The 12,998-nt window shown below is 39.7% G+C and overlaps 1 protein-coding gene across 4 annotated transcripts in view; it reads right to left on the bottom strand.

Moving 5' to 3' along the window:
* SLC2A9 (solute carrier family 2 member 9) overlaps positions 1-12,998 on the bottom strand; it is a 222,903-nt gene that overhangs the window by 72,054 nt on the left and 137,851 nt on the right. For 3 of the 4 annotated variants that reach the window (XM_067530346.1, XM_067530347.1, XM_067530348.1), the window contains one exon: positions 9,828-9,903. The exons of the other annotated variant lie outside the window; for it this stretch is intronic. In XM_067530346.1, the coding sequence (XP_067386447.1) occupies positions 9,828-9,903 (76 nt within the window). The remainder of the gene's footprint in view (positions 1-9,827; positions 9,904-12,998) is intronic. 4 annotated transcript variants of the gene reach the window in all.

Here is a 12,998-nt window from a genome sequence, read left to right as displayed (position 1 = left end):
ATATAGGCATGGTCCAATATCTAAACAAATACTTTGCCTCTGTTTTTAATGAGGCTAATGGTGAGCTTGGATCCCCAAGTGGTAGGGTGGCTAATGGGAATGAGGATATGGAGGTAGAAATTACCACATCCGAGGTAGAAGCCAAACTCAAACAGCTTAATGAGACTAAACTGAGGGAAGGGATGTGGATAATCTCCATCCAAGAATATTAAAGGAACTAGCACATGAAATTGTAAATCCATTAGCAAGGATTTTTAATGAATCTGTAAACTCAGGGGTTGTACCATAAGACTGGAGAATTGCTAACATGGTTCCTATTTTTAAGAAAGGGAAAAAAAGTGATCCAGGTAACTACAGGCCTGATAGTTTGACCTCAGTAGTATGCAAGGACTTGGAAAAAATGTTGAAAGAGAAAGTAGTTAAGGAGACTGAGGTTAACAGTAATTGGGAAAAAATACAACATGGTTTTACAAAAGGTAGATCGTGCCAGACTAACCTGATCTCCTTTTTTGAGAAGATAACAGATTTTTTAGACAAAGGGAATGCAGTGGATCTAATTTACCTAGATTTCAGTAAGGCATTTGATATGGTTCCACATGGGGAATTAGTTAAATTGGAAAATATGGGGATTAGTATGAAAATTGGAAGGTGGATAAGGAACTGGTTAAAGGGAAGACTACAACGGGTCATACTGAAAGGTGAACTGTCTGGCTGGAGGGAGGTTACTAGTGGAGTTCCTCAAGGATCCGTCTTGGGACCAATCTTATTTAACCTTTTTATTACTGACCTTGGCACAAAAAGTGGGAATGTGCTTATAAAGTTTGCAGATGATACAAAGTTGGGAGATATTGCCAATACAGAGAAAGATGGGGATATCATACAGGAAGATCTGGATGACCTTGTAAACCGGAGTAATACAAATAGGATGAAATTTAATAGTGGAAAGTGCAAGGTCATGCATTTAGGGACTAATAAGAATTTTTGCTATAAGCTGGGGACGCATCAGTTGGAAGTGACAGAGGAGGAGAAGGACCTGGGCGTATTGGTTGATCACAGGATGACCATGAGCAGCCAATGTGATATGGCTGTGAAAAAAAGCTAATGTGGTCCTTGGATACATCAGACAAGGTATTTCCAGTAGAGATAAGGAGGTGTTAGTACCATTATGCAAGGCACTGGTGAGACCTCATCTGGAATACTGTGTGCAGTTCTGGTCCCCCATGCCTAAGAAAGATGAATTCAAACTGGAACAGGTGCAGAGAAGGGCTACTAGGATGATCCGCAGAATGGAAAACCTGCCTTATGGGAGGAGACTCAAAGAGCTTGGCTTATTTAGCCTAATCAAAAGAAGGCTGAGGGGAGATATGATTGTTCTCTATAAATACATCAGAGGGATAAATATCAGGGATGGAGAGGAATTATTTAAGTTCAGCACCAGTGTGGACACAAGAGCAAATGGATATAAACTGGCTATCAGGAAGTTTAGACTTGAAATTTAGATGAAAGTTTCTAACCATCAGGGGAGTGAAGTTCTGGAACAGCCTTCCAAGGGGAGCAGTGGGGACAAAAATCCTAGCTGGCTTCAAAACTAAGCTTGATAAATTTATGTAGGGGATGGTATGATGGGACAGCCTAGTTTGGCAATTGACTGATATTTGACTACTGGTGGTAAATATGCGAAATGGCCTGTGAAGGGATGTTAAGTGGAGGAGGTTCTGAGTTATTACAGAGAATTCTTTCTTGGGTGTCTGGCTGGTGAGTCTTGCCCACATGCTCAGGGTTTAAGTGATTGCCGTATTTGGGGTCAGGAAGGCATTTTCCCCCATGGCAGATTGGCAAAGGTTCTGGGGGCTTTTTGCCTTCCTCTATAGCATGGGGCATGGCTCACTTGCTGGTGGATTCTCTGTACCTTAAAGTCTTTAAGCCATGATTTGAGGACTTTAATAACTCAGTCATAGGTTAGGGATCTATTACAGGAGTGGATGGGTGAGATTTTGTGGCCTGCATTGTGCAGGCGGTCAGACTAGATGATCGTAATGGTCCCTTCTGACCTTTGAGTCTATGAGAGCCCACACAGGGATTTCCCTTTCAGGCTTTGGAGAGCAATAAATATAGCATCTGAAGAGGCTCTTAGAGGAAAGATAATATGGATAGTGAGCGATCAGCTGTTGTGACTTGCACAGGATGTGCCATATTTGTCTTTCTTTCAGAGGATAGAAGTGAATTCATCTGTATGAAGTGCAAGCTGGTCTCCATATTGGAATAAAAGGTTCAGGGCTAGAGACCCAACTATCAACCATGCGTTGCATCAGAGAAAATGAAGACTTTCTGGATAGAAGTCACGATTTGTTACTGCAAGCACAGCATGTGGAGGAATCAGAGAGGGCAGTGCATGGGAGACTAAAGAACGGGGAAGAAAATTGGCAGCATGGGACCTCCAGAATAAAGAGGAGAGCCCTTATACCCCCAATGACTTAGACAAATTGGAGGATTGGGCCAAAAGATATCTGATGAGGTTCAACAAGGACAAGTGCAGAGTCCTGCATTTGGGATGGAAGAATCCCATGCACTGTTACAGACTGGGGACCGACTGGAGGTTACAGTGGACAAGAAGATGGATGAGTCAACAGTGTGCCCTTATTGTCAAGAAGGCTAACGGAATATTGGGCTGCATTAGTAGGAGCACTGCCAGCAGATCGAGGGAAGTGATTATTTCCCTCTGTTCGGCACTGGTTGAGGCCACATTAGTATTGTGTCCACGTTTTGGCCCCCCACTACGAAAAGGATGTGGACAAATTGGAGAGAGTCCAGCAGAGGGGAACAAAAATAGATTGGGGGCTGGAGCACATGACTTATGAGGAGAGGCTGAGGGAACTAGGCTTGTTTAGACTGCAGAAGAGAAAAATGAGGGGGGATTTGATAGCAGCCTTTAACTACCTGAAAGGTGGTTCCAGGAAGGATGGAGATAGGTTGTTTTCAGTGGTAGTAGATGACAGAACTAGGAGAAATGGTCTCAAGTTGCAGTTGGGGAGGTCTAGGTTGGCTATTAGGAAAAGCTTTTTCACTAGGGGGATGGTGACGCACTGGAATGGGTTACCTAGGGAGGTGGCGGAATCTCCATCCTTAGAGGTTTTTAAGGTGCAGCTTGACAAAGCCCTGGCTGGGATGATTTAAGGTTGGTCCTGCTTTGGGACTAGATGACCTCCTGAGGTCCCTTCCAACCCTAATTTTTTATGATTCTATGATTTCCAGTGATCACAACAGTCTTCCTATTTGCATAATCAATCAATTATACACATTGTTTCCCTTCAGCGGCATTGCATAGATAACTGAAAAAAGAATTTGATCCACTAGTCAATAACATATCAGAGTAGTAAATTTAAGTTGACATATAGTTACTACTGTACATTATTACTTTTACCCACAAAGATCCAAAAATATAAATTTCCCTTAGAATTCTAAGTTAAGAGAATATAACTTCAAACTGCTGGATTTTGATGTTGAAGCAGCCATTTGACCAGTGGCTAGTAAATATTTAGGGGCCCAATCCTGTAATTCTTTACTCACATGAGTTGTTCCACCAGAGCCAATGGGACTACCCATTTAGATTTTTTGTGTGAGTAAGAGTTGCATGATTGGAGTATAAAATCTTTATGAACTTTTTGGAATTTCCTGGGTAAAATTTTGCTCGCCTAACTCACAGAAATAGTCCCACTGAACTCATTAAGCCCCAGAGGCAGAACACTCTAAGGAAACATCCAGTTATGCATTATTGCTCAAGTTTCTGCAAAACTGACTATATTTAGGTCTTTACTTAATTACACTAATCTACTGTATGGCTTGTTCCTCTGTCTTCATAGATCAATTAATTAAATTGTGACCTGTGGTTAATGAATGTTTCCTGTCTGTAAGCCCCATCTCAACTCATCTAATAAGGTCTCTTTAGATGGACTAAAATTTAATCCAACCCAATTCACTGATTTTTTTGGTTCCACTGTAAAATAATTAGATGTCTTGTCTGTTCATGTAAAATGAACTAAAGTAATTTGGCATGTAATTGTACATGAGTAATTAATAACTGAAAATGAAACACTGTCTCACTGGGGCAGGAACAAAGAGTGTGCAGGAGACAACTGGCCTGGTCTACAGTGCCATGTTGGGGCGACGGGAGATACGCAAGCTATGTGCTGTAGAATTTGTATCTCCCGTTGACTTAAGTATGCTCCCTTACCACTGCGTCTTCACTGCCCTGTGCTGACGGGAAATGCCCTCTGGTCAATACAGCATTACTCTTTTCCAGGGGGTGGAGTTACTGCGTCGAATGGAGAGCACTTCCAGGATCAACTGACCAGGTCTCCACTGGCCATTCAATAGATCCCGCTGCGTTGATCCATGGAGCCTGAGGCAGCAAAATCAGTATAGACATACCCACTGTTGAATATTACTGAAGCAGGAACACAATAATGGGATAGAACACCACCTAGCATAGTGAGATCCTGGTCCATGGCTAGGGCTCATAGGCTCTATGGTAATAATAATACCAACAACTAACAGAATGACTGTATGGAGTGTTATGCAACTGAAAGGCATTGCAAATATAGTAGACTGAAATTATATTTGTGCTGGAATTACTGTGTAACACTTTCATCTCATTTTATTGGAGGGAATTATTCTTTCATTTATACACTTGCTCAGGCCTTATGGAAAAACTTTCTATTAAAAAGCAATTCTGTATCCATCTCTTATTGTTTTCTTCTCCATTTAAAAAAAAAAAACAAAAAAAAAAAACGACATATGCATAAAGGCAGATTCTCTGTTTTCATGGAATTCATCTGCTCCTCCTGCTTATTTATTCTCTACCTGAAGCCACAATCCTCTCTTTATGACATCATCAAATCTACAGACACTAAAAAGGATCTCATATAAAAGGGACACTAATGCAATATGACAACAGATTTTATACTCAGAAAACAGGAAATACAGGACTAGAGAGGTCATGAAAATCAAAACGGATCCCCTTGCAAAAATGCATTATGGGGTAAATCCTTACCTGGCTGGTACTGCAGGGTGAACATAGTCACTTTCAGATGTGCCCATGCTTCAGAAATGCTGCCAGCCAGCACAGGATTCCATTGGATGGGCCAGAGTAGACATGCAGTGAGTTCCCCTTTCCTGTTGCTTTGACAATAAGCATCATCCACCCCTAGCTAGTGCCTGCTGCTGACATTAGTATATGTGCTAACAGTCTAGGGCTGGACAACCATTCCTAGCCACTAGACCATGTGTGTGCATCATCCCTGTAGCTTGGACCCTCTATTTTAATAGTTAAACACTGTTCCTTACGTGTGGAGAAGAAGCTTTCTCTTTATAAGCCTTTCTTCCTTGTGCGATAGCACAACAGAGGACAGGAAGCTGCCCCATCACAGGTTCTTTCATTATGCAGTTTGATCAAATAGCTCAGGGCAATGCGACATATGACTAAGCAAATATTTTGTAGTATAACAGTGTCCTGCTGTTTAATTGCTCTAAGCTTTAAATTATGTGAAGAAACTTCCTGCTTCCATGGACAGAATACAGAGACCATGGCTGACTCCATTTTAAAATAAAACTGCAAACTGAAAACTCTTCAGGACTTGACTGGGCTATCCTCACTGCCACAGAATAGTACCTTACTCAGTGAATAGTCCAGCTGATTTCAATGAGACTACTCACAGAGTTAGGATCCACTCAGTATATGGGCTGTACAATCAGGACATCTGTGTTGTTTTCTTCCTGTTTAGACAAACAGGTATAGATTCGATGTCACAAAAGCATGTACAACTGCCACTGAAGTTAATGGGAATCACGTACACTTAAACCAGGGATGACTTTGGTACACAGCAAGCAGTAGAGTTGGATTTAAACTATTAAGGGCTAAAGCAGGATAGTAAAGGGAGTTGGAATCTCCAGTCCACCTTCGCAAAGGCTACCCAGACTCAGATCTGGGCAAGCAGAGATAAAAGAATGCACTGCCTCATGCTTGCTTACCCACGTCATAGACTAAGAGGATGGGATCAGGGACCCTGAGCTCTATTTTCTAATACAGTGGCCAGCTGCACAGACATGCCAGAGCAGGGGTGCCATAACTTACCGTCGGTATAAACTGGCAGCAAACTGCTATTTCCCACCACCCCCAACTATACAGAGGGAAATCAGGGAGGGAATTGGCTGTGGCACAATCCCTCCCACAGCTTATGTGCCAGCTTTGCTCAGTGCTGTACTTCAGGGCACACTCAAGCCTAAGTTATTAGAACAGAAACCTCATTATTAGAACTGCAACCTCATTTTTCTTTCTCAAAGTAGATCGGATAATTGCATTAAAAATGTCAGAGTTATGCCTCTGTCTTGTGACATGGACAGATATGGATGTTCTATTTTTCAGTAATGCCTTTCTTAGGTTAACAATATATGCTCGGTTTTCTTTTATTATGAAATATGGCTAATAATGGAAGCTAGTTTCCATTTCTGAAAGAAAAATGGTCCCTGACAGAGACACCAAAGTACTGCAGTACAAAAATTCTGGGCCTGCCCAGATAGACTAAAAGGTAACTGATAATAGGGGCAGTTTCACTGTGGGTATATCTGGCCTCATTAAAGTCAGCTGAACTGCTGCCAATGACTTCAATGGCAACATCATATTTCTTGGGGCGGGATCCGCCAATTCATTCCCTACAGACTGGGGGTTTAAGCTGCAAACTCCTGCAATTCACTGTGATTATCTCCGCAGGTCTGACTTTAGTTCAGCACCTGCTGTCTTGTTCTCTCAGGAGCAATGACAGAATTAACCAATGACCAGCCAGTTCTCATGAAGCAAAGTATTATCAGTTCAGAACAAAACCACTTCAGAGAAAATAGTTCACACAAACAAATAGCTTATATGCATGTTTAGCTTAGCAGGAGTCACCCAACCTCCACATGGAGACTCTGGCAGGTTACAAAATATTTCATATCCTGTCATTCTTGATCAAAGTTTCATGTCAGTTCTTGGATCAAGTGGGACAATAACCTCGCTTCTCAGTCAGGGTGGTCACTTTAGATGGCTTTCAGTTCTTTATTTGCCTGGCCTTTTGAATCACATCAAAACAGTATATGTAATTTCCCCCAGGGGATGAAACTTCTCCTGACTTATTACCTGCCTTAGGGATGTGCATTAATGATCCCCCAGTGATTTTAGTTCCTGAGGAAACATTTTAGCACACCCATTGAGTCAGGAACACAATCCGTAGCCCATAAAGATACATATAACATTTATAAAATTGGAATAGTCTTAGATTATTGTATCATGTGTCAACAGCATGTATCACAGTCACCATGTCTTTACCAGTAATTAAAGTATTTGACTATATGGGAATGGTCAGTTGTACAGCAAACACAATATCATGATTTCTGCTTTTAAAAACAGAAACAGAACGCAACAGCAAGAATAGTGCCATAATTTTAAATATTTTCTGTAGGAAGCAGTCTCTGATAATGAACAGAAGAGGTTTCAGTCTTGCACATCTATAGATGTATTGCCTCAATACAAGTGCAAAATGCATTAGAAAATCTTGACTGGCAGCAATGAAGGGATAAAAGCTAAGTGAACAAAAATAGAATCCATCACAAAGAACAGAGAAAAAGAAAGGGGAAAAGAAAAAGAACAAGAGAAAAACGTGGAGGATTTATTTTAAATGTTTGAACTGTGATGTACATTTGAAGTTTTGAAAACTGGTGAAATATCTTTTAGGGTTGGACCAAATTACTCTGCAAATTTGTTTCTATGGGGCTTTTTGGAAGGAAAAAAAGTAGAGGTTACAAGTGTTCGGACTTATAGGAGTTTCTGTGTATTTAAAAGGGAAATTGGCAAGAAGTTTAAAGTTAGCACTTGACCTCTCAAGACTATCTGGTAGAGAACTAGCTCTGATTTCAAAATGCTTTTTTTTTTTTTTAAATCCAGCAATCTGTTGATGAGAATTTTGTTTTAAACGTCAGGAACTTGGGCAGAATTGAAACCTGTCCTTACAAAAGCACAAGGGGGTTGCAAAACTATTTGCATCACGGATTTTAGTGCCAGAGCTGGGTGTGGGTGGAAAGAGCAGACTTCACGAGGCTTCTACTCCCTGGCTCCCACACAGATAGGTGGACAAGGGGAGGAAATTTTCAGTTTGTTCAAGTTAGTTTGGCCCCAGCCAGTGAAGTTTAGCGAGCATGGAAGGGGACTGGCATAGATTAGTGACAGACTGCTTCCCTCAGGAGCCTGAGGAAATGGGGGAGGAACTTGTGAGTCAGTGTCATAGCTTCCTGGTTTTCTTTTGGAGTATCATGGCTATGCAACACCCCTCACTCGGAGCGGTAGGGGTGGGGTTAAATATTACAGATTAACCCTATTTTATTAGAGGATCTGCAAAAAAAATATGCTGCCTTTGCTGGCTGTTTTGACAGTAGTACAGTAGAACCTCAGAGTTACAAACATCTTGGGAATGGAGGCTGTTCGTAACTCTGAAATATTTGTAACTCTGAACAAAACGTTATTGTTGTTCTTTCAGAAGTTCACAACTGAACATTGACTTAATACAGCTTTGAAACTTAACTATGCAGAAGAAAAATGCTTCTTTTAACCATCTCAGTTTAAATGAAACAAGCACAGAAACAGTTTCCTTAGCTTGTCAAATCTTTTTTTAAACTTTCCCTTTATTTTTAGTAGATTATGTTTAACACTTTACTGTACTGTATTTGCTTTTCTTAAATTTTTCTTTTGTTTCTGCTGCTGCCTGATTGTGTACTTCTAGTTCCAAATGAGGTATGGTTGACCAGTCAGTTCATAACTCTGAGGTTCTACTGTAGTTAAATAATAAACACTATCACCAAAGACAAAAGTGGCCTAAGTAACAATAGTGATGATGACGACGACGATGATGATGTACAAGCAAGGAAGTGAATCAAAAGAATCACATTAAATTTCAGCTTCATTAAAAAGAAATGAGAAAAAAAATGTTGGATGAAACAATGGCAGAACTGATGGAGGCAGAAATCTTGTTTTCAGATTTATAATAGAACATACATGAAGGAAAACCACAAAAGCAGTTCATTCCTCCCCCCTCCTTTTGTGAAGAACAGTTTATTACAGAATCTTTGGAAAAAAACAACTTAGTTTTGGCACCACATATCGTACATGAATTATGCTCTGGTTAAATTCCTCTTTCTGTACATGCAAACAAACACTATCAAAATGAGCTATTTGCTAATTCATATGCCCAGATTCTGTTCTCAATTAAATTGATGTAATTCTGGAATAACATTGTTTAAATCAACAGAGTTGTTCCAAAGTTACACTGATGTAACTGGGTTCCAAATCTAACCCATTATGTGTCAGTGTTTCTTAATACTTCTACCCAAACCCCTGATCCAATGAGTACAAGAGTTCATTGTAATAAAGACTGGAAATTAAGACCACCACACAATACATAAAGTTGTATCTGTTGCCATGAACAAGCCTAATAATCTTGTCAGAAATCACACAGGTACACTGAGAATGAGTGAGATGTCATTATTGACAGACTATCAAAATACTCATCGAAGGGCATCAGATTCAAATTTGTGCAGTCAATATAGAATTGACATGCAATGGGGAACCAGAAGCATCATTAACAAGAGACTAACCTTTTTGATCATCTTCCTATACGAGGCACACACAAAACCCCTGCCACACACACATAGCAAAGTCTAATGTAGTGTCTCTTCAATGTGCATGTTTTAGTGTTTGGTGCATGGAGAAATGACATACAGAAACATGAAAAAAAAGTACTTACCTGGGCCAATGCAAAATGATGCAATTATTGCAAGAATGCAAAATATACTGAGATAGGGGAGCCAGTATGTATGATTCTGGAAAAAAACAACAAAAACCCACACTAACATTACTTATGTCAAATGCATAGTGAATAATAAGACATCACATGAAATACAAAATGTTCTTTACATTCTTTCCATAGACAAGGGTTTATGCCAAGAGTTTTTCTTAGAAATCAGTATTCCTGAAATATTTATTAGACAATTTGTATTAAAACTAAAATTTTGAATCTATCAGTGAAATATCAGGTCTGCTGAATTGAAGAAACCATGAATATTCAAAGCTCATAACTTCTTATTCTGCAATTCAGTCAAGCTGTGAGAGACTTTCCTTGTGTTGCACAAGTTCTGCTTAGTCACTTTTCCCAGATGTCTCTGCCATATTAATGAAGGTTTGAGTGGCTGCTTTTTTAAATGACAAAGCTAATGTGTGTGAAGGATGTACTGAAGACCATACATGGCTCTCAATGGGGCAAGGAGGTACTGAGCTTACAACAATATACAGTAGTTGTGGTCAGGCAGGTTGGGATATTCGACCACATCCTGAAATTGTAGACAAACAACCCAATGGGTCTGATTCTGCAGTCAAGGAAACTTTTGTATGGAAAAGGACAGCCACAGGATAAAGCCCATAGATTTTACATGGTTTTATAAGTCTTTGTGTATGTCTACACTTTGAGCTGGAAGTGTCAATTCTAGCTTGAGGAGATGTATCTGCATTAGCTTTGATCAAGCTAATGTGCTAAAAATATAATATAGACTCAGCAATGTGCGTGGTGAGAAGGGCTAGGTGCCCAGGGTACCTAACTAGCATCTTGCATGGGTAGCTCAAGGCAAAAAGCCACTCGTGCTGCTGCAGCTACACTTGACTTTAACACTTTAGCTTAATCAGATCTACTGTGGGTACATTTCCTTGAGCTGGAATTTATATCTCCAGTTTGCAGTGAATTCTTCCAAAGTTCCATATTTCTATTTCTAATATAGAGTATGTGATTTAGTGAAACAACAGCAACACAGGTAAAAAGTAATCAAAAGGAATTGACTAAGATTAAAAAGAAGAGCTTAAAGGAAGGTAACGTTTGATTCAACAGGATCTCTAACTGATATGACTTTTTCTTCTAGTTCAAATACTATCTGAATAATAAAATCTCGATTTTCCCCCACAATCCTGCGATCTCATTTTATTTCTCAGAAAAGTTTTAATAGCAGAAGGTTACAGTGAGACTGCATATTACTAAATCTTTGTTGCTTTTACAAAATATAAAGATATACTACTTAGAGTATTCTGAAGTATCATCATAAGTATACTTGTGAATATAAATAATTAAAGTACATGTTCAAACAGAAAAGAACTATACTGGTTTGTTTGTTTTTTTAACTTGTTTATTCACTTACTCACTAATTAACAAAATGTGATAAAATGTGAAGGATCTCCTTGGCATTAGTGTGCATACATAGAGTTGTATATTTATGAGAGATGACCTCAAGCTCCAAAGTTTGAATCCAAACACAAATCTAAAGTTCTCAACTCCAGAGACAGGTGCAAATTCAGAACCAGATACAATTTTCCTCTGAGTTCAAGGCTGTTTGCATCCTACTTATATCTAATACCTAATGCATAACAGACCAGTAAACTGACGTAGCTTCACTGAAATCTAACCTACAGTCAATGGAGCATCACAGATTTACAATAGTAAATCAATTAGTTTAAACATGTCACATTATTTATTACAGGATTTGGAAAAGCCTACTTTTCATTCAGTTCTTAACAAAACTTGCAACCTTATATCTTATGGAAACATGTGTCTTATAATTGCCCTAACAGCCTTGGTTTTATGACCTAGTCTGTAAAGCACAGTTTTATTGCATCATACAGTTGACAATATAGTAAGTGCTATTCAGATAGTTCACAGATTTGTAGAGTTTAAAGCCAGAAGGCACCATTAGATCTTCTAGTCTGACCTGTACAATACAGGCCCTTAAATTCCATCCATTTTCCCTTGTACTGAGCCCAATAACTTGTCTTTGGCTAAAGCATAGCCTCCAGAAAGGAACCCAGTCTTTTGAAGACATCAAGAGATGGAGAATCCACTGCTTCCCTTGGTACTTTGTTCCACTGGTTAATCACCCACACTATTAAAAATTTGTGCCTTATTTCCAATTTGAATTTGTCTGGCTTCAGTCTCCAGCCACTAGTTCTTGCTATGGCTTTATTATGTTCACATGCTATTCAGATTGACTCTGAGGACAAGTCCACACTACAAAGGTATAATTATAGTGCGAGTGGGCATAGCTGTGCTAGCCATAAGCTAGCTAGCGCAGGTAACATTAACAGTGAAGACACAGTGGCTTGGACCCTGGCATAGGACAACAACCCGAGTATGCACCTGGGTCCCCGGTGGGATTGTACTGAGGTAGCTAACCTGCACCGAAGCCTAGCTAGATGCTAGCTATATCAGGTATACCTACCCACAGTATAATTACACCTTGGTTTGCGGTGTAGACTTACCCTCAGTGGCTCCCTTCATATCAATTCAACCAAAGAAATAAGACCCGACAGTCAGATAAATGGTGAGGCTCATTTTAGCTGCTTTATCAAAGACATAGAGATCTTGACATAGCCAGCGGAAGAACAACTACAGAAAGATCACCAAAAACCAGCTGTTCCAACCTGTCAGAAGTCTACTTTTCAGGCCCGAGGAACAAAAGAAAGCTGTACATGAGTATGCATGTAACCACAGGATAAACAAGGCAGACATTAAACTGATTTCCTTTCAGTGTTACAATTTAATAACCTTCTTCTGACCATTTGACATTATCACTTGTGAAGTAAATGCTAACCCTGCATCTTCAAGCCAAGTGCTGCCTTCCAACAAATAATGAATCTTCACCTTTTGAGTCAAAATAGCTGAACTGAATTTCAAAGTCGCACTGGAATGTTTTCTCCTCTGGGAGTCTTTTGTTTGAATTTAACCTTTTTCCCTTTAAAAAAGAACCACCAATAAACAGAAGGCTAATAGAGAAAGCAAGAAATTTCAAGAAGATACACACTGTTTTATAGCAAAAGTATGAAGAGTTCAATATAGCATTTCTCAAACATGGGCAAGCTTATCCTCTCAGATCTGCATGCA

Source organism: Emydura macquarii, unplaced genomic scaffold, assembly GCF_026122565.2.
Source record: "Emydura macquarii macquarii isolate MOO-44397 ecotype Brisbane River unplaced genomic scaffold, CSIRO-AGI_Emac_v2 contig_3062, whole genome shotgun sequence".
Lineage (NCBI taxonomy): Eukaryota > Metazoa > Chordata > Testudines > Chelidae > Emydura > Emydura macquarii.
The sequence above is the reverse complement of the archived record's forward strand: the minus strand, read 5'-3'. Positions and strand labels throughout refer to the sequence as shown.